General features: G+C 41.2%; 1 protein-coding gene across 7 annotated transcripts in view; it reads right to left on the bottom strand.

Annotated features, from left to right (window-relative positions):
- UTRN (utrophin) overlaps nucleotides 1-20,204 on the bottom strand; it is an 897,027-nt gene that overhangs the window by 47,247 nt on the left and 829,576 nt on the right. For all 7 annotated transcript variants that reach the window (XM_073557627.1, XM_073557629.1, XM_073557628.1 and 4 more), the window contains 3 exons: nucleotides 18,431-18,496; nucleotides 3,397-3,555; nucleotides 75-318 (listed from right to left, as the gene is read on the bottom strand). In XM_073557627.1, the coding sequence (XP_073413728.1) occupies nucleotides 75-318; nucleotides 3,397-3,555; nucleotides 18,431-18,496 (469 nt within the window). The remainder of the gene's footprint in view (nucleotides 1-74; nucleotides 319-3,396; nucleotides 3,556-18,430; nucleotides 18,497-20,204) is intronic.

The following is a 20,204-nucleotide window of genomic DNA, read 5'->3' on the forward strand; positions in this document are numbered from 1 at the left end:
GTATTTCACTGAATTTTCTTCTAACATAGAAACCACATGCAACATTTGGTTTAAATCAAAACTTTGTGCGATACCTGCTCCAGTAATTGACGCAATCGGTGAAGCTGGGACTCCAACTGCTTGTTATGGTCTTCTAAAATCTGCATTCTGGCTTCAAGTCGTCCTTTGTGCTGTCGTAGTAGTTTTGCTTCCGCAATGAGTTCTGCATCCTCGGATGTGTGTTGCAGGGATGCCAATGAGTCAGGGGGTGAAGAAGGAGGGCTCATGCCTCGTTTCAGCTGCTGTGCTTTTAGCTGTTCGTATTCGATCTTTAAATTCCTGTTTAAATATATATAATGCATATAATATATCCAGTATAGCAATTATTAACTTTATGGACATGCACTGAGCATAGCACTAATACATGGCCTATGTCTTATCGAATGGGTCCACTTTGAATCCTTTGCCAATTTCAGTTTGATATGTCTGATTAATAGAGTCACAAAATACACTGAGCAAAAAAAATCCTATATTTGTTAAAAACTTCATATTTCAGTGCCAGATGGCAGTCTTTAAAGGGAATCTGTCAGTAGCATCAAGTCTCCTAAGCCGTCTATGGACATGCAAGGTCACAGGAAGCTGAATAAAATGATACCTTGATATCTGCGATCCAATATCATACTCCAGAGAAAGCAACATTTTTCTTAATATGTAAATTAGCTGTTAAGATCTATGGGCCGGACACAACTTTCCCTGACAATCTGCCTCCAGAGCTTATTTTAAATGAAAGGTGGATATGCCAGTGTGAGTCATGTAATGACTGACAGTTTGCTGCCTTGAATCTCACTGGAGAGGTGTGTGTGATTACATCAAGCACAGTACAGCAGAAATGAACTTTGTTTCATTATAAACACATTTGCAGCTGCTCCTCTACTCTTCTGCTGTCAGTTCAGCTGCAGAGTTGTGCATGACTACAAGTAAGTTTTCATTCTTTTTCATCTCACACAGTCAATGTAGAGGGAGAAGCAGTATAACAGAGCTGACAGCACTATGAGAGTAAAACTACGACTGCAGATGTGTTTGTAATGAGACAAAGTTCTGCTGTACTGCCCATCCCATCACACTGGCTGCTGTGAGATGGAAGCTAAAGAATTGTTAGTTTTAATCAAGCACAGCTCACCTTTCGTGACGGCGCCGTTGTAGTGATGTCAGCATTTGTGATCCCGGGGCTCACATTAAGACACGTGAGCCCTGTGCCCAATCAGCGCTGGTGTCACTCTCCCTGCCTATGGTCATAAACATAATCAAGAGGAAGAGAGAGCTCTGGCTCTCCGCTCACTTCCTTTGGTTTGCTAATATAAGCGCAGGAGAGGATATTGACGCCAGCGCCAGCACAGGAGGTGAGTATGGGTGTTTTTATTTTCACAGGGGCAAAAATTCGGATCACAAAGGAGTTCTTCTAGTAGTGGACAACCCTTTAAAATCCGTGCAGGTCATGGGCTGAACACACAGGTATATGACTCCTTATATAACACACCTCTTCTAGCAGTAATGTAATCTGTAATCAGTCCCGAATCTAAACCTGTGTGATCATCACATGACCAGAACAGACTTGTTTCTAAAGGAAGGAATGAAGCTTCTGAATGAATCAGAGCAATCAGAGATCTTGAAAACCATGAAACAATAATACAGAAAGTATAATGAAAAATGTTATAACTTTGCCTTAAACAATGAGTAAAGTTTATTTACAGAAACCAGAATATATCTTTAATCCAACATATGTAGCTCATATCAGACCATATGATGAGTTAAATTTGGATTGCAAGTGAAAAAAAGAAAGTAATGTGTAACAGCTGTGAAGGGAGAAAGGAGAAAGTGCATAGCAAGTGATTGAGAAAGAAAGAAATGAGCAGCTAAGGCAACTAAAATGTAATATTCAGTGTTACTCTGACACGCCACTGACATGCTGACAAATATTTCCTCCTATATCCATCATGTAAAAGCACAACCACCATTGAAAAGACTATAAATAATATGCTATGGCCTATAATTTCATGCACAATGTCTTCAACAGCCCCTGATTTTTTCTTTCCTAGTTATTGCTAAAATTGTATTTTTTTTTAATGTTTCACAATTCCTTTCTTTCTTACAGATTTCTCCACCCTTAATCCTTCTTCAACTACACTAAAGGGTACCTGCTGTATATTGCCAAGTCATTTTTCCAGAATAAACAGTCCTGTGTATGTACAGAAGGAATAACACTATTTTGGTCTTTATATCACTTGTTTTATGCTTTATGCAGTTTAATCAGTTTTCCCCTCTATATCTTAACATGCAAATGACCCAGCTTGTGGGTGAGGAGATTAGCTGCTATGATGTTTCCCATAGCTATCACAACACAGAAAAGGGGTAATCCTGCTCTTCATTATTTAAACAAAGACAGATGCTGCTTCAGCATGGAGGAAATTATACCGCACTACTGAGCAGCGTAGATGTGACTACAACTTTGGAGTAATGTAAAAGACTTGTTAGAAAGCTCAGCATAATCTCTATGTCTCTCTCTGCTTGTTTCCTCATTCTTCTCCTTAGTCCTCCATCCCCTTCTGTCACCTTGGACTATTATAACCTGACACCTCACGGCACTGGCAGTCCATCTTGTATGAGTAAGATGAGTTGAGTTGCTTTTCCAGAGTGAATGGCATGTTCAGGAGGCAGGGGGCAGGTGAAGAAGTGTCTCATAAGTTGTGAAAGAAGCAAGATTTACTGATGAGATACATTACAAACTTTCTTTATATTTACATGTACTATTGATTTATGCAAAGTCTGCTGAAAGATCAGAGAACAGTTATCACTTAAGTTATACGATTTACGATGATACAAATTTAATCCATTTTCATTCCATCCAGTAAAAAAATAAACATGAAAGTATATGTTTTTGTTCTTAATTTGGGAATCTACAGGTGACGGCAATTGTCACCACAATCTACTAAAAAAGTATACATTAACGTATGTTTGTTAACACAAGAACCTCTGTGTGACTGGTGGCCAACCGATAGTCAACGGATGGCATCCAGAGAAACTCATATCAAACTAGTACATTTTTCCTTCATGTTTCTTCAATATATTGCCCAGAACATCTTAGGATGTGTTAACTGTAAAAGCCAATTAAAGAAGGACACATATTTATTGAATCCATCAGTATAAGGATGACAATATTTACATAGGTCTCTTTTATGTGTTGTTGCCATTGTATATGTGACCTTTCTTATCAATTTTGGTATAAGACAGTACAGCAATATAGGGTTATGGTATAAATATATGTAAATTATATCCACATATACTGTATGTGATAAGCAAACTCTTTTTTAATCTAGGATGCAACACGTACTATAATGAACAAGAATTTCTATACCATACCTCTGCTCTTCCTCCAGATCGGCAATGATTCTTTCCAGCTCTCCTCGCTCCTCCTTCTCTACTGACTTCAATATCTGTGTAGGACTTTGTGGTTGACCTAATGGTGACTCTCCTCCCAATGTGTGACAGTACTGCTGGATCAGGGCATGTTCATCATCACTACAAGTGTAAAACAAACACCTTACTATGATATCTTCAAGCACACATTACATTTAAAGCTTACCCTAAAGAGCATATAGATTACTAGAATAAACTAACTAGTTGTCTGTTGAAGCATCTGCGTCCACAATATGCCTTCTCTATTATTTGACTAAGGACCAAGGGAGTATTTATTAGATTGTTCATTGTCTAAGTAAATAAGGATGTTATCTCCTCCTTATTCAAAGAAGATAAAAGATACCTTATGCGAGACCTCTAAATACCTAAATCAAAGTACTAGATGCCATTTTGGTGGGTGCACAGCCATCTGTGAAATTCACATTGTTTTATTATTGTGAACAGTAGAACAACAAACAAGCATTAATAAGAAAATTCCAGTTCCAGAATATTGGCCTAGACAAATACGGAAGAGATTGATGACATCTTTTATGCGGTCTAAAAAATAATTGTAATCGGAGCACATCTACAAATATAAAGAAGGGATGTGCTGTCCACAATATAAAAACTGTCTAAAGACTGAATGATTGTATTAACAGAGCTCCGTTTGGGCAGAAATCTTCCTAAGTAAAAGTATATTCAATAACAGATGTTCTTCCAGAACTTTTATGCCATAAGTTTTGATGTTGTCTTTCTCGAGTTACCTACTCAGCAACTGATGTCTTTACAGAACTTGCTGACAGAATGACAGATTGCTGTCAGATATTGAGAAGATGCTTTATAAGTGTCAACTAATATTGTCACACTTCCCAATTTTCACTTTTGTAATAAAGACTGCCACAATAAAGTAAAATAATGCCAAAACATTATTACAAAAGATTGACTTTAACACTCATTTCTCATTTACCAATATATAGACATTTAATAAGGAAATCTTCTTTATATTTCAATCATAGGCTAAGAACACTGCTGATAAACCTAAAAAATGCAGACATGCTGTATATCATAACTGCATTAGTGCCCGAAAAACATTACAGATTTAGTATCTTCTTCTGATAAAAATTTTAAATACATGATGGAAATCCTAATCATAAAGATGTAACAATAATAATTTTTGTTATTAATCAAGCATTTTTCTAGTATTAAAATTGGGCATATTTAGTAATCCTATATAGACCTAAACCACTATATCCAAAAGTTAGGCACCAAACAGATAAAATATTGATCACTTTTTTTGAACTACTAAAAAAGACACAAACTATACATAATGTAAAAAGATAGGGAAAAGGGAAAAATGGGGGTTGGAAAAATTAAAATAGTGGAATTAAAGGGAGAGGGATGAGTGTGACAATACAATTGATCAGTACCTAATAACCACCAGGAAAATGCATATAACTATTAATAAATAAATTAGATTGATCATTAAATAGGGAACATGCAGGAGCAATAACACTGCTGAAATTTACCAGCATTATGGCTGAGTGAATGAGGCCACAGTCTTAAAATGCTTTTGAAAATACATGCGTTTGTACTGCAGTTTTTATATAGCTCGTATATTCATTCTTCCACGATGAGATGCCAACTAATTTAAAACCTTCACAATTTTAATACTGATTAAATGTTACGCTGACTAGGGGACCTGCACGAAGCATCTTGCGCGAGCACTGAAAACACTGGCCCGTAGATAATAGCCGCTCACTGCTCTAGTTTTGTGTGCTCTGTTAGTTTAATTAGTGCATCAAGAGTACTTTAATTGCATAATCAAAGAAAAAAAAGAGCAAAAGACAGTAGGGTTATTAGTAGCTGAGACTTCAATAAAGTACTATAGGATCAACAAGAGATAGATTCAGGTGCCGAGATAGGAATATCATTGCTTATTCACGGCTCTATGTGCTATTTACAGGGAGGAATTTGTAGCAGCACTAATGAATCTAGAGAATGGTATATAAATAGTCACTCTTAAATGCAATGGAGTATCTGTGGGATAGAATACAAAACAATGGTAAAACTCCCACTCAGAAACTTTCATACACAGTTGATTGCTTCTCATCTGTCAAGACGTTTTTTTAACATATCTCTGTTTTGGGGAAAGCTCCCCAAGGGGCTTGTCACTCAGCTATTCAAGAATACCTTTTATTCCCTGTATGAACAGGTAGATTGGCTTTTCAAAACCCAAAGAATGTAGGGTGCAAAATATGGCACAATGATTTAGTGTACTGTGTTTCAATTGCTTACTGTTTTCTTCATGTTACTGTGCAGTCATTGAGTGAGAACACTCTTGGTTACATTCACAGGCAGCAAGTCTATACCTGTTAGGGTACTGTCACACTTAGCGATGTACCAGCGATCCCGACCAGCGATATGACGCGGTCAGGATCGCTGGTACATCGCTAAGTGGTCGCTAGTGAGCTGCCACACAGGCAGATCTCACCAGCGACATCGCTGGGGACGGGGGTCGCTACTTACCTGTCACACCAGGCGATCTTGCGTCCTCCCGCCCGGCTCCACGCGTCGCTCGTCGTCACAGCAGGAAGCGCCGCAGGAAGCTGACGACGAGAAACAGTCCTGGACGTTCTCGCGCGATCAGCGATAACCAGCGGGGGAGCAGGTCGGAGGTAAGTATCAGACACAGCGATATCGCTAGCAATATCGCTATAACGTCACAAGTTATAGCGATATTGCTAGCGATATCTCTTAGTGTGACATGCCCTTAAGTATCATCCAGCTGAAAATACGATTAGCTACAGTATATATGCTGTGAATGTAAGCACGATCATTTTCATTCACTGATGGATGGATAACTTACCGTATATCGAAAAAATAAGATAATAAAAATTAGATTCAAATAGCGTGTAGGCTTTATTAAAGAATGCACTTTTAGTGAGCGTTTTTTAAAGTAATTATTCTGTCCCCGGGGCCTGTGGCTGCAAATATGGCTCTGTGAGATGCTGGATCACTTCACCTTACTTACAATTGGCGACGGTCACAGATAGCTCAACTCAGCTGCCGACACACATGTTATGAAGAATCCAGAAGAGACTTTGATTTCTTTAAGAATTCTTGTTGAATGCATACAAACAGAAGCAGGTAAAAAAGACTTTCTTCAGACAGGCTGAAAACAAATGTGCTTCTAATGACGCCAAGATGGAGAATGAGACACAGGGGGAAGAAGGAAGTGACATCACACCCAGAAGAGGGAGACGGAGACAGAAGGGACAAACTCGATGGAAAGGGAGGATTTCAGCTATGCAAAACACAGGAAACATAGCAACAGTAAACAATATGAGAGACTGCAATACAGCATGTAAAATGCACAGGACAGTCTGTAAAATGTCTCATTCATGGGACATAACAATCTATAGATTTCATAATTTTTATGATGTCCTCTGCATTTGTCACTGTAGACCTGAAAAACAAAGGGAAAACAAGCATGCAAGTAATAACAGTTGTAGTCCAATTAGCATGGTCCAATCTTCAGTTGGAGGCATGAAGTCCTCAACAGCGGAATAGACCGAGTCCAAACGTAAACCCATCTTCAGATTGGGGAAGCCGCAACGTGCAAACACTTCCACCAACCCAATAATCCGCTGAAGAAAGTTCAAATGTTCGAATGTTCCAACACAGCTGGAGGAATACGTGGAGGTAGGCTCCCCGCCATGAGCTTTGTCCACAAACATGACTTTATGTGATGTCCTCCTTCAGTAAAAGTAGCACAAGCTCAGTGACTGGTGCATCAGGGTTCGATGTTACTGGTACCACTATACTGTCTGTGCAGACGGTAAATGAATCAATAGCAATGTCCATTTCATCCTTTATAGCTTCAGCTAACTCCACTGCCAGAACGGCGGCACAAGGTTCGAGTCTTGTAACAGAGGGAGCGGGTTTCGGGGTTAGTTTTGTCTTACCGAGGATGAATCCACAATGCACCTTGTTACCTTCTTCAAGAGTCTTCAGGAAGGCTACGGCAGCTACAGCCTCTGTGAGAAGCGACAGAGAAAATGTGGACTTCTCTTCTGATGGTGGCTGAAAGGGTGCCTGGGGAATAACAACGTGGGACTTGGAAATGCTCTAAGACCTTCAGAGACTTCTTCCACGCCTCCCACCTTTGTTGTTTCTGGAACAGTAGCGGAGTGTCCCAATCCGTACTCTCGGTGATCAACTGTCTCAACAGTATCTTGCCTTGAATGGTGATAGGTGCGATAAACCCGAGAGGATCATAGATGCTGTTCACAACAGATAGGACTCCTCGTTTAGTGAAAAGTTTATCGCAAGCTGACACCTGGAAAGTGAACGTGTCCTGCTTAATATCCCAAAGCAGACTGAGGCTGCGTTGCGTGGGAGGAACATCAGAACCCAGAACAAGATCCTCAGATGGAAATGCTTTCATTACCTTTTCACTGTTGGAGATGATTTTGTGGAGTCTAAGGTTCCCTGTTGACAGCATTTCCTGAGTCCTAGAGAGCAGATCGATAGTCTCTTCACTTGTGGGAAGAGACTTAAGCCCATCATCTACGTAGAAGTTTCTTTCCACAAATAGACGAGCATCAGACTCATACTCTCTCTCACCTTCCCATGCTGTCCGTCTTAGTCCATAGATGGCCACTGCAGGCAAGGGGCTGTTCCTGAAGAAGTGCGCCTTCATCCTGTAGTCTATGACCTTGTTGCGGATGTCATTGTCTTTGTGCCATAGGAATCTGAGGTAGTTTCTGCTGTCTTCTCTCACGTTAAAGCAATGAAACATTTGTTGAATGTCAGCCATTACTGCGACAGATTCTTGTCTGAAGCGAATCAGCACTCCTATAAGGCTGTTGTTTAGATTAGGCCCAATGAGGAGCAGGCTATTTAGGGAGATGCCTTCATACTGAGCACTGGAGTCAAACACCACTCTAATTTGGTTGGGTTGGCGAGGATGGTAGACACCAAAGGATGGAAGATACCAGCATTCTTCACCTTCTTTTAGTGGGGATGCGGGTTCCGCGTGACCTCTATCGAAGATATTCTGCATGAAGACGACAAAATGTTTCTCCATCTCCGGCTTTCTCTTTTAGGGATGAAAACCTTGCCGTTGCTTGTTGCAGATTATTAGGTAGCCTTGTTCTTGGAGAACGAAAATGTAAAGGTGCTACCCAGCTATTTGAATTGTCTTGGGCGAATTCCTTTTCCATAATCTGTATAAATTCTTTGTCCTCCCTTGCAGGTGCTAGCTGGTTGTCTTCTCTTGTAGAGATGAACACTGTTGACCCGAGGTCATCATTACAGGACAGGAATATATTTGTGTCGTCAGAGGTTTCTTTCTTCCACTTGTTGTCGCTTATCACCTCTTTCACCCAGTAATGATGTGGGCATGGTTGAAAGTAAGTGCTGCGACCATTCGGTAGGACATGAGTTTTAAATGGGGAAATCATTGTGGGTCTCTTCATCTTTTCTATACAGACATTGCCTATGATAACCCAGCCTAGGTCAAGGCGTTGAGCAAATGGAGCGTCGTGTGGTCCATTAATTTGCTGACGTACCTTGTGAAGTCGCAGAATGTCTCTGCCAAGCAGGATCAGGATGTTTGCGCTGTTGTCGAGAGCTGGTATCTTGCCTGCCAAAGTCTTTAGATGAGTGTGATGGAGTGCAGCATCTGGAGTTGGAATTTCCTCTCTGTTGGACGGTATCTGGTTGCATTCGACCAGAGTGGGTAAGATTATCTCCACATTGTTCTCAAGAGAAGACACCATGAGTCCATTGGCTCTTCTCCCAGAGACCTCCGTAACACCGCTGCAGGTACCTAGGGTGTAGGGGTGAGAGTTTCCCTTTAAGTCAAACATGTCAAAGAGTTCTGACCTTGCAAGTGATCGGTTGCTCTGATCGTCCAGGATAACATACAACCTTACGGTTTTCTCTGGTCAACCCTTGGTATACACATTCACCAGGCATATCTTCGCACATGACTTGTCCCAGAGGCCTTCTCCACAGACTTCTGTGCATGAAGAAGATATTGAGATAGAACTCACTGTTTGAACAGCATCCTCCCCGCCTTGTCTTGTGGTGGGGGAAGGTGTAAGCTGTGTAGTGTTAGATTGGGATGGGTGGACCGCTTGCACATGCTCCTCACTGTCACACTCCAAACACTTAATAGATATTTTGCAGTCCTTAGCAAAGTGTTCAGTAGAAGCGCAGTACCTGTAACATATCCCAAAGTTCTTCAGAAGCTCTTTGCATTCCTGGAATGGTTTCTTTCTGAAGCAGATGCATTTCTTTAAGGGATGAGGTTTATTGTGAATGGGACACATACGAGTAGGATTCTCAATCTTCTCACCTTTGTTACTCTTATCTTGTGATACTGTAGATGTGGGAAGAACATCCGTCTTGTTGATGGACATTGGGGCTCAGCGGTTCCTGTAGTTAAGACGTGGATTCTCGTGTTTAGGAGATGAAGCAGGGTCGCTGTGTTCTCCATAGGAAAAACTTGGATCAGTCTTACACTCTGAAATATTTTCTATGAACTCGCAGAAGTAGGAAAATGGAGGGAAGGAGACTTGGTTTTCTCTTCTGTATTTTGATCTAAGCATGGCCGACTTATTTTGGATATTGGACGGCAGCTTGGAAACTATTGGGTTTACCCCGTGAGCAGTGTCCAGGTAGCTGAGGCCAGACAGGTACGGGTCTGCGTGGCCAGCTGAAGCTCTAACAGGAGGTCGCTGAGCTCTTGGAACCTTGTACTGTCCTTATTAGATACCTTTGGAAAATCCTCTAGTCACTTGAACAGGGCCTTTTCTATGGCCTCAGGACTTCCATAGCTTCTTTCTAGCCTCTTCCATGCAACGGTGAGACCCGTAATGGGATTACTGGTGTGGACGGATTTAAGTCTCTTGACCTGATCCGTGGATTGTGGCCCAAACCACCTGATTAGCAGGTCTAGCTCTTCATCGGCGGTGATGCCGAGGTCACTGACTGTGGTTTTAAAGGTGCACTTCCAACCCCTGTAGTTCTCAGGTTTATCGTCAAACTTTGTAAGACCGGTCTTAGTTAGATCACGCCGAATCATATACCTTGCAAGGCCGGTCATATCAGAATTCTGATTTTGGAAGGACCGTTGCTGGCTGGATAGCATTGTTCCTACAGTCTGTGCTTTGACCTGGGAATGCAGGTACATATGGGGCAGCATAGGCGTTCAGTCCATTAACTGGCTTAATGAGCTTAGTTTCTGACACACATGGGACTGGAATTGTGTGACTGACCGGAGTGTGGTGACTTGACTGCATATTGGCCTGCATGTATGTTTCTGTGTATAAGATTTGGTGAGGAGCTGGTTTCCGGTACATTTCAGTGCACAGAGGAGGATCAGGATGCAAGGTTGGCAGCGTATTGTACTGACCTCGGGTGCAGGATGCGGGTAAACACTCTGTGTCCTGTTGTCTCAGGGGAGCATCTGTGCAGTCAGGAAGGATTGCAGTAGCAGGTGTAGCGCTGTATTGGCTTTGTGCATAGTCTCTAGTACGCTTAAGAGGGTCTTAAGTATCAAAATCAGTTAAACTGATGCGGTCTCTTTGGCTCCCACTGATGGCTTGTTCCAGGACCTTTAACCTTGCCATGGCTATGGCGTGTTCGTGTTCCTTCATTAGGGCCTCTATTCTGTGCACTGTTTCGGCTGCCTCTATTTTCATCTCAGTTTCCTTTTGAGCGAAGGCAGCTTGTATTTTAGGTGCCTCGGCTTCTGCACGTGCTTTTACGAGCTGTTCGCTGAGGGTTGAAGATTTTGAGGAGCGTGACTTAGATGATCGCTTTGACTGTCTGGCTGAGCCAGAAATACAAGATGACATCTCGGCTATTAGCGCGATTCTTGCCTCTGTCTTGGCTTTTATGTCACGCACCATGTTTTCTCTCTCAGAGTTAAGTTGTTGAAAAGCTTGTAGCTCTTTGCAGGTAAGGCCTGTTTCACACATCAGTCTTTTTTGTCAGTCTCAATCTGCCAAAATAGCGGAAAACGATCCGCAGGCAGACTGACAGAAACGGGGGTCAGCGGATCAGCAGATGTACGGATCCGCCGATGGTAAAAATTTAAAGGAGCCGCGCCTGGGGAAAAAGAAAAAAAAAAGAAAAAATGAATACCGGCGGATGTAGTGAGCGCCCAGCATCTGCGGTGAGCGATCATCTCGCGGGATGTGGGTGAGAGCATGGAGATCGCGCGATGTGAGAAATGGGGCCGGAGATCGCGCGATGAATGGGGCCGGAGATCGCGCGATGAGAGAGAGATTTTCATCCAGCAGCCAGACAGAATTGCGGGTTAAAACAGAAAATAGCGGATCCGGAGAGAGAAAAAACGTTGCAGGGTCCGTCCGGTCAGGTCAGCGGACGCCAAAATATTGGCCATCAGTCAAAATCCGCCGATAATGAAAGTCAATGGGGGAAAAAATGGATCCGCAAAGAAAAATGGCGGATCCGTTTTTTTTCCAAAACGGCAGATTTTGACTGATGGTGACAAACGGATGTGTGAAACTGGCCTAACTAATGGATTAAGTCTCTTTAACACTGAGATATACCGGTCAGCTATTTTTGCATAACGTTGATAATCTGAACACAGTTGTGCAAGGGTTTCCTCTGGTGGTGGTTGGAGAGAAGCAGGCTGAGACAGGCTGTCTATATGACTGAGCAGTTTTTGCCATAGCTCTGCTATAGCATGGAGTAGATCATGTTTACTGGATTCTAGATTTTCCCTTACTTTCCATGTAGGCTTTGTGGGACATCTAGCATTCTCACTATATGGTGGATCAAGTTCTATGCACTCTTCCTCTAACAATGGGTCTGGCAGAGACCGTGTAGTCATTCCTTCAGCCATCCTGATTCACAGGGAGAAAGGGAGCTGTATAGTCTCTTATATGCTGAGAGCAGATGCTCTGCAGGAAGTTCTGTAGCTTTATAGAAGCTGTGGGCTTTACAGATGAATCTGGTAAGTCTTTTTTACTATTCTGTCCCCGGGCCTGTGGCTGCAAATATGGCTCTGTGAGATGCTGGATCTCTTCACCTTACTTACAATTGGCGGTGGTCACAGATAGCTCAACTCAGCTGCCGGCACACATGTTATGAAGAATCCAGAAGAGACTTTGATTTCTTTAAGAATTCTTGTTGAATGCATACAAACAGCAGCAGGTAAAAAAAACTTTCTTCAGACAGGCAGAAAACACATGTGCTTCTACAGTAAAGTAATGAAGCCAATATGGAGAATGAGACACAGGGGGAAGAAGAAGGAAGTGACATCACACCGAGAAGAGGGAGACAGGGAGACAGAAGGGACAAACTCGATGGAAAGGGAGGATTTCAGCTATGCAAAACACAGGAAACAAAGCAATAGTAAACAATATGAGAGACTGCAATACAGCATGTAAAATGCACAGGACAGTCTGTAAAATGTCTCATTCATGGGACATAACAGTAATGCATGCATTTTCATCTAAAAATAACTTTTGCAATTGGTTTTTATAAAAAACTAGCTGAAGAGCCCGGCGTTGCCTGGGCATAGTAACCAACTGTGGTTAGTTATAACCAATTATAATGATTATATTGGACATAAAAACCGTGCATCAAGTCCTATCCTGTGTGATACCGACTGCTGAGCCGTGTATCTAATCCTATTCTGTGTGATACTGTCTGCTGAGCCGTGTATCTAATACTATTCTGTGTGATACTGTGTGCTGAGCTGCGTAGCTAATCCTATCCTGTGTGATACTGTCTGCTGAGCGTTGTATCTATTCCTATCCTTTGTGATTCTGTCTGCTCAGCCGGGTATCTATTCCTATCCTGTGTAATACTGACTGCTGAGCTGTGTATCTAATCCTCTCCTGTGTGATACTGACTGCTGACTGGGCTCCCCCTGCAGTCTGTGTCAGTGGGTGGTCTGTGTTGGCACGGTAATAAATTGTGTTATTTCCAGCTTTACAGATGAATAATAATAATAAGAATAATAGGCCTCAGTTACCACAACTGTCTACAAAGAAAACTGTTGCTGATAGCAACCAATCACAGCTCATTTTTCATCTTTTAAACAACTCTGGGACAGCCGTGGCGAGTTTTGAGTGGCGACTTTTGTGTTTTGACTTTTATGTGGCGAGGTTGGTGTATATGTGGTGAAATGTGTGCTGAGGGTGGTATATGTGTTGAAGCACGTGGTAGTGTGTGGCGCATTTTGTGTGTGTATTCATATCCCCTTGTGTGGTGAGTATCCCATGTCAGGGCCCCACCTTAGCAACTGCATTATGTAAAAAGGGGCAAAATTGTTTGGTGAACTGGAATGCGCAGGGTTAAAATTTCGCCTTACAACATAGCCTATGACGCTCTCGGGGTCCAGACGTGTGACTGTGCCAAACTTTGTGGCTGTAGCTGTGACGGTGTGGATGCCAATCCCGGACATACATACATACATACATACATACACACCCACATTGAGCTTTATATATTAGATAATCTTGTACTATGTAGTTTCTGCCATTTGCATCATGGTACCTAACAAGCTGCAGAATGCTGTTCCCTGCCAAGTACTGTATATCAGAGAACTCTCCTGGCAGCTTGATCTCAAGCAGTTCCTTAGCAATCACTTCAACTCAAATATGATCGACTCAAAGCTGAACTTTGATTTGACTAGAAATGAGCTTAGGTTATTTGCTCAGAAAAATAAAGAAGTCTCTAGAGACAGAGGATTTTGTTGCGATCAGCACTGAGCAGCTTGCTATGTACATTGATACTTACAAGTTACAGAAGATATACAGTACAACATTCTTTATGAAAGCAATTACAAAAGATATTTACGGTGAAAATGCCTGCATTTAATTACCAAAAAGCCCCACCACTCCAAAAAAAGTACACATTGCCTTTAAGCTAGAACCTCTTTAACCCTTCAAGAGTTTATTCAAATTTTTACAATATATTCTGCAATCTTATAAGGGTTTACCATATGTAAAAATTGTTGTACCTTGTTTGAACAGAATAACTTTTATATTACTTTTAAAAGTACTATTTTTATGATTTTTAACGGTGGAATTATTTTCTTCAGCTACAACACCAAATGCAGCCAGTTTAACAAAGTAGAATTATTATTAAATATAATGCATTGCACAAAATGCTATTTATTTAGATCATAAAGAGTAAAATTTACATACATTCAGACTTATGGGTGGATTAATTAACACTGGGGTTGTACACGCCAGTCTTAATGAATGGGCGTTGGAGGGTTAGACGTACTGAATTCATTAAGTGGTGCACTTAATAAATTTGGTGCAACTTCTCAGGGGAGTACACATCTGTACCCCACATCATGCTAGTCTAGTCAGGTGGGAGGCTGCTGCCACGCTCCACCCATGTAAGCGGAGCTATCCAGGCCTGGAATGAAAACGTGTTGTTCCAAAAAAATAGAACATTTTTAAACTGTTTTGTGCCACAAAACTAGCATTAACACTTTGATTATTCAGTCACAATTTTATGGAAAGAAGTAAAAACAAGCAAAAAAGAACAAGCACTGTGATCACGGTAGTAGAGAGAGATTCACCAGCCCTATAAAAGGATAACTGAGAAATGCCAGGGAAAAACTTAAACAGCTGCTGTAGGTTTGACCTGAAGATTAATCTGCCTTTTAGAATGACAACTGTTAATAAAAAAATTCCTATGAGAAGACATTATTCCTAGTAGAAATGAATGACTTGAAGGCCACCTGATGCTGTTCGTTTGTAGACTAATGAAAAATTCATCACAAAAAGACTGAGACACAACCATCACAATCACAAGTGTAAGAAACTTTCAGTAGCTAATGGATATTTGGATTCTAGGCTCGCCAAGGAGCGGCTGCAAAGGATTTATTTGTGATGCTGTCACTTAACATTATTCTATAGATTCTGATATCTCCAGATTAAATTACAGCAAACACTCTGATTATTAACCTTCATTAGCCTGGAGAGCCAAATTCAATATAAAACTTCAATTGGCCACTTATTTGCAAAAAGAGATTAGAGAGGTTTATAATATCCCCAGATGACTAATTTATAATTCATGAATATGTATGGAAAACATAAAGAAAAAAACTAGTTATACCAGCTGCAGAAAATTTTAATTAGGTGCTCTCAGCAAGAAAGTAAAAGTAAAAGACTAAACTCTATTCTTAGAGACTAATAAGTATGAACAAAAGATCCATTGTTACATTATATGTTATACTTAATTAGTGCACTTTTCTCTTTATTAAGAAAGGTACACTTTATGAGCTGTGACCATATCCATGTTCAGCATGGTTTCTAAACTATTTTCTCCTGGGCCTCACTAGTCACCATATGGTAATGCCTAGGTCTCACCTATCAACATATGAAAAAGAAAAAAATAACGAAGTTCACATGGCAGCACTGTAAGACTGGTAAAGGATGGAAACAGAGTCAAGAACCCTCAACTATTGAAGATACACTAGGAGCATAACATCCAAAAAGACATGGAACAAAACAGGGGGCGACCAGACCTCTCCTTGCCAAGTTCCTGGGTAAGGATTCAGTAAATAGACAAATGTATATAGTGGCACAGGAATAATGACAGTTGTTGGTTGATACTCAATCCACTACGCCAGTCTCCAGGTGCAAATAAGACTTAATTGAAGATGCACAAAACGCGTTTCGAAGATGAACAGTCTTCTCATTGCATTGCACCTTCACTAAGTTGTATGTGCACCTGAAGACTGTTGTAGCGGATTGAGAACCAGCCAACAGCTCTCATTATTCTAGTGTCACTACTTTCACTAGTCCTAACCTATTGTCTAAGTAGATGTAGGTGTAGTAACCACTATGTCCGTTAGGGGGCGCTGTGTGGAGGTTCCAAGAGAAAGGATGTCTGTCAGAATCCGGAAGGATGGTTATGTATCTCAAAGTGGGTGGCTTTGAGATGGAGAATTAGTTATGCGTATTGAGCAGCAATGATATTGCTGACGTGGTATTTCAAGGTATAAGGGAGAAGTCTCCAGGTAACTCGGGAGTTCGGCGGGCCGGTTACCTACAAACCCACCCAGGGGTGTGTCTGAAAATGCCTGTATTAAAAAACTATGAGTGTGTGAAGGACGTGTGATGAGGTCATAGTCACGTGACCCGGTGGGCGTGGCTATAGACCATATAATGTGGCCAGGGTAGGTCACATGTGGTGAATGCTGGGACCTGGTTGGTCCAGTGTGGAAGGTCCTGCCGAGATGGAACTTCCTGCCTGACAGCACGTGTGAAGTGGCTGTGAGCAATGGCGATGTGTGCCTGAGAGTTCCCTGGAGGGAATGAACATATGCGGAATGCTGAAGCCGCATGAGGAGTCCTGACTTGGGTGAGACCGTTGTGAGGCTAAGAGAGCCTGCGTACTGGATATTGGTAACCAGAGTGAAGCTTTATAATGGACGCTATGCTGGTAATGCTGTTAAGTGAACTTTCTGTTGCTGCTGTGGTTTATGAGGCGTGAATAAACCGCAAGGACTGTATAATTTGTTGGAAAATCCTGTGCCGGAACTGGTTTTTGTTCGATGCAAGCGAGAATCCCCTAAGTAAATGACAGCGCTACCTCACAATGCTAAAATAAAATTTAGCTTAATTCTTCATTTTCTTCATCAACAACTGATGGGAGCTCCACAAGAATCACTCTCCTCTCAGTTTGTAAAGGACTGAAGTAAAATCTTGGTACACAAGTTAATTAATAAGTGTTGGTGCTTGGCCAAAATTTTGCATGTCCCAAACAGTCAGTCTTTCTAAAAAGTTTTATTAAAGGAATATTCTAATAGGAAGAGATTACCAACTATCCTCATGATATGTCATAACTTCTAGATTGGTGAGAGTCCATCCACTGGTACCTTCATTGATCACCAGAATGGGGCACTTTATCTTAAGAAAGAAGCAGCAATGCACATACTCGACTAAAGCTCCATTCATTGCCTATGGAACTGCCGTAGAAAGCAGAGTACAGCCCTCCAAGTATGTTAGAAATAACCAAGTGCTCTACTTGACTGTTTCCATCAGTGTCAAAGAGTCTTAGTAAAGCCGCAGTGCCGCATAGGAGCCCCTTCTAGTGCATCCCAGCATTTGGACCCCACAGTAACTAGATATTTAACTTTAAAAGGTTTTCCAGGTATTGATTAAACATGTGGGAAGTATAACGTAGGGAATCGCTATAGTACAGTATGTAATATACACACAGTTAGGATTCCACTCTGACTATTCGATCAGTTGTCGAGTGTCTGGTCATGGGCAATTTTCATACTTAATCACTTCTCGATCACTTTCTTTTCCTGTTTCTCTGTATGGAACACAGAGAAGCAAAAGAGAAGTAGGTTGGCACAAAAGCACACGTATGAAAATAGCATAAGAGCAGTCACAGCTGTCAAACCAAGCTAATATTACTCACCATTAGAATTACTGATGTTTTTTATGAGTATGTTTAATTTATGCTAATTTAAGGTTGATGTCGGAGTGTGATCTTTGTGGTTCCCTTCATCTTTACAGCTTTAAAGAGTTAATTAGGAGACCTCACAGTGGACCTTACCTTATACTCTTACTTAGTGCTCACAATTAGAGGGAATATTGTGATCATAATTACATCAGTTATCTTGTTATAATTAGCTTTCTCAAAAACAAGAATACAATTTATAGAGAAACAGAAATATGTGACACTTCTGTATGTTCTGCATAAACAAGTCCTAATAATTACTGCAGTTTTTTTAACCGAATGATTGGGTGATTTGATTGCTTGCTAGTATCAGTCTTCTTTTCTTTATGCAATCTATTTTAATTGAGGCATTGAGGCAAGTATCACAGCTAGACATTGGGAGCATTTCCCAGCTAATATGTTATACGTACAGCTCAGACGCGGTGTGCACTGGACCAAACCTTATGCAATGCTCTAAAACTTGGCTCATTTATTTTACATGTAAATGCTGAGAGATGAAATATGCATTACTTACATGCTTCCAGTGGCGGAACTGCTGTCAGTAAACAGAGAACCATTAGTCCTTTCCATATGTGCCAACCTTGGGAAAAAAAGACAGTTGCTTCCAATAAATAGCACATAATATACACCAAAGTCTTGCTTCTCAAGTTTAAAAACATTTTTTTTTACTGTACTGTTAAATGATAAATTTTTTCAGCAATTTGAAAGAGTGGTGTGTCTTTTTACTCCAGAGAACAATATGACTTGCAAACATTTTCATTTTTTTGGAATTATTGCTGCTAAATCTGTTACTTTTCATTCTTATGTTAGAGTAACCAACAGGGTTAGAATGGGTCATGAGGAAAAGAATCAAAGAGCCCTATACAGCATTCTACAAACAAAAATATGTAAGTGATAGAGCTACCATGACAAGTACGTAAAGTCTTTTATCTGCTTCATGCTTGTTATCTCTCATGTTCATGCTCATGTTATCTCTCGTCTCTGCTAAATATGTATCAGAACTGAGTAGAACTGATTTTGGACCACCAGTCAGGAATCATTTGAGATGTGGCAGATGAAAACAAAAAAATAGCTCTCTAGTATAAGAATAATGCAATGTTCTAAATGATATTTTTAAAGCACAAGTTTGAATAATGGACCATTTTTATTGGCCAATTTCAGGCCAGTAATGAGAACTGATTGGCTGTTTCCAAGTTGTATGGCGCTCGTTTACCAGTCTGTTTACAAATGCTGAAGAACAGTGATGGGTAGAGTTGAGCGAAACAGGTCGGTCAATTTCAAAAGTCGCCAACTTTCGCAAAAGTCGGGTTTCATGGAACGAAACCCAACCATAGCGTGAGGTCGGCCACGAGGTCGGCGACCATGGCGCCAAAGTCACTTTTGAAATAATGCTTCCAGCGCCTTTTCTCAGCCAATGATGGAGGACGCACACTGTGGGCAACGCGATAACATAGGCACCGGTCACCACCATCTTTGAGAAGGGCATGCAAGTGATTGGCTTGCTTTGTGTGGCATCACAGGGGCTATAAAAGGGCGTGCACACCGACCACCATCTTACTTCTGCTTATCTTAGAATAGGGAGAGCTGCTGCTGCTGCTGATTCTGTAGGGAGAGCGTTAGGCAGGGAAGAAGATACAAAACACTGCTTCTGCTGCTAGCGATTTTGCCTGTACAACACACCAGTTAGTGTGCAGTGCAAGGGGAGGCTATATTTTGGTGCATCAGCTCTGTTGGTTATTTGGCTGCCTTATAAGACTCCCTGATAGCTGCATTGCTATTTTCACACTGCTGTGCAAACTGCTTTTTTAAAAGCAAAAATATTTTTCATCCTCTTTTTTGCTCAGTTACCAAGCGTTCATTTTTCCACACTTTTGTGTGCAGCAGTCCTGCTTATTAGGCTGCCTGCTGCCATACTTGGAACTGATAGCATCATTGTCAGCTTGCTAAAATGTCTAGGGAGATTCAAACTCTCCCCAGTCCTATATAGACATTTTATACACCATCCAATTTCAGCCTGTTATATTGAGGTGTAATCTACACTGGGCCTGAGATAATAGTTCAGTGTCCTCAAGTCTGTAGGGAGATTCAAATTCTCCCCAATACTATATACACCTTGTACCTTGTTTTACAGTACCATATTGCTGGTGGTATTTTTGGTACATTTTCCCAAAAATGAGGAAGTGTTTTGGAAGAGGCCGTGGAAGTGGGCGGGGGTTGCCAGCTGGTAATGATGGTGTTGGTGGTGGTGGTGGATCTGCTGGTAGTGGCAAAAGCACAATAGCACCTAA

Source organism: Dendrobates tinctorius, unplaced genomic scaffold, assembly GCF_039654945.1.
Source record: "Dendrobates tinctorius isolate UK_male_01 unplaced genomic scaffold, ASM3965494v1 ptg000250l, whole genome shotgun sequence".
Lineage (NCBI taxonomy): Eukaryota > Metazoa > Chordata > Amphibia > Anura > Dendrobatidae > Dendrobates > Dendrobates tinctorius.